General features: G+C 37.4%; 1 protein-coding gene and 1 long non-coding RNA gene across 4 annotated transcripts in view; one reads left to right on the top strand and one right to left on the bottom strand.

Annotated features, from left to right (window-relative positions):
* The window catches only part of arhgef37 (Rho guanine nucleotide exchange factor (GEF) 37), a 27,864-nt gene that overhangs the window by 4,295 nt on the left and 22,454 nt on the right, over positions 1-1,115 (bottom strand). For all 3 annotated transcript variants that reach the window (XM_034882966.1, XM_034882967.1, XM_034882968.1), the window contains one exon: positions 395-564. In XM_034882966.1, the coding sequence (XP_034738857.1) occupies positions 395-564 (170 nt within the window). The remainder of the gene's footprint in view (positions 1-394; positions 565-1,115) is intronic.
* LOC117951319 overlaps positions 1-1,115 on the top strand; it is a 17,340-nt gene that overhangs the window by 10,800 nt on the left and 5,425 nt on the right. The window lies entirely within an intron of this gene.

The following is a 1,115-nucleotide window of genomic DNA, read 5'->3' as shown; positions in this document are numbered from 1 at the left end:
ACACACACACACACACACACACACACACACACACACACACACACACACACACACACACACACACACACACAGTTTGTAGTCTGATAATTTAGCAGCAAGCTGAGATCGATGTTACAGACATTATCATGTATAGCCATTCAAAATGTACAAGTATATATCACTAACAAGGCCATTACATTTGCTGATTAGTTTTGAAATATTAAATGTCACATTTCAATATTTGGCTAGAGCTAATATAAACTATGAATAGGAATCATTGCAGATCATTAAGAGAGTTTTTAAGATAATAACTTTCTACCGCATTAATATGCAGATTTATGCAGCACAGGCAGAAGTCTGTGTAGTCAGTGTGGAGTTTGCATCATTTCAGTTAATTGATCAATTAAGTAATCACCTGGAAGCATGGCCGGCTCATGACTGTCAGTGGCCGGCTCTCTGGAGTGTAGGAGTGTCTTCTGATTTCTGTCATGCCATCAGGCGGGGTCAGGAAAGGCGAAGAAGGCGGGTCCTCTGTTGCCTGGTGATACCGAATCAGCTTGGAACAAGGAGCGTACCCTCTTCTACCTGAATACAACATACACAGATAAAGGAGGTGTTGTCAATGGAACAGCTGTAAAGTGGTACCTTGTTATCATTTATTAGGGCTGCAGCTAATGATAATGTTTTAGTACCGATTAATCTGCAGATTTTCTCAGTAATTAAATGTATTGCCTGGTCTAGAAATGTCAGAAAATAGTAAAAAAATGGGCACGACATTTTTCCAGAACCTAAGTGAACAAGTGAAATTACTTATTTTAAAAAATCCCCAAAAGGTGTTACTGTCACAGGAGGGTATGAAAACGTTTTCACATTAGAGATCAGGGAATTTTAGACATTTTTGCTCAATCGTAAGACTACAATATTTAATCACTTATCAAAAATGCCTTTTAAATGATCTACATTTGTAGCATTTAGTCAGTAACAGCAACACACACTTGGAATCTCACTTTTTACGTACGCTGACTACAATATCTGATACTTTTAGAAATCACACTTTGTTTTTGAAGCCAATTCCATTTTCTGATGTCCTCTAAAATGTGCCACCTATCTGCCTCAGAGATATATATATATATATA

The sequence above is a fragment of the Etheostoma cragini genome, chromosome 10 (assembly GCF_013103735.1).
Source record: "Etheostoma cragini isolate CJK2018 chromosome 10, CSU_Ecrag_1.0, whole genome shotgun sequence".
NCBI lineage: Eukaryota > Metazoa > Chordata > Actinopteri > Perciformes > Percidae > Etheostoma > Etheostoma cragini.
This window is presented reverse-complemented; position numbering and strand designations above follow the sequence as displayed.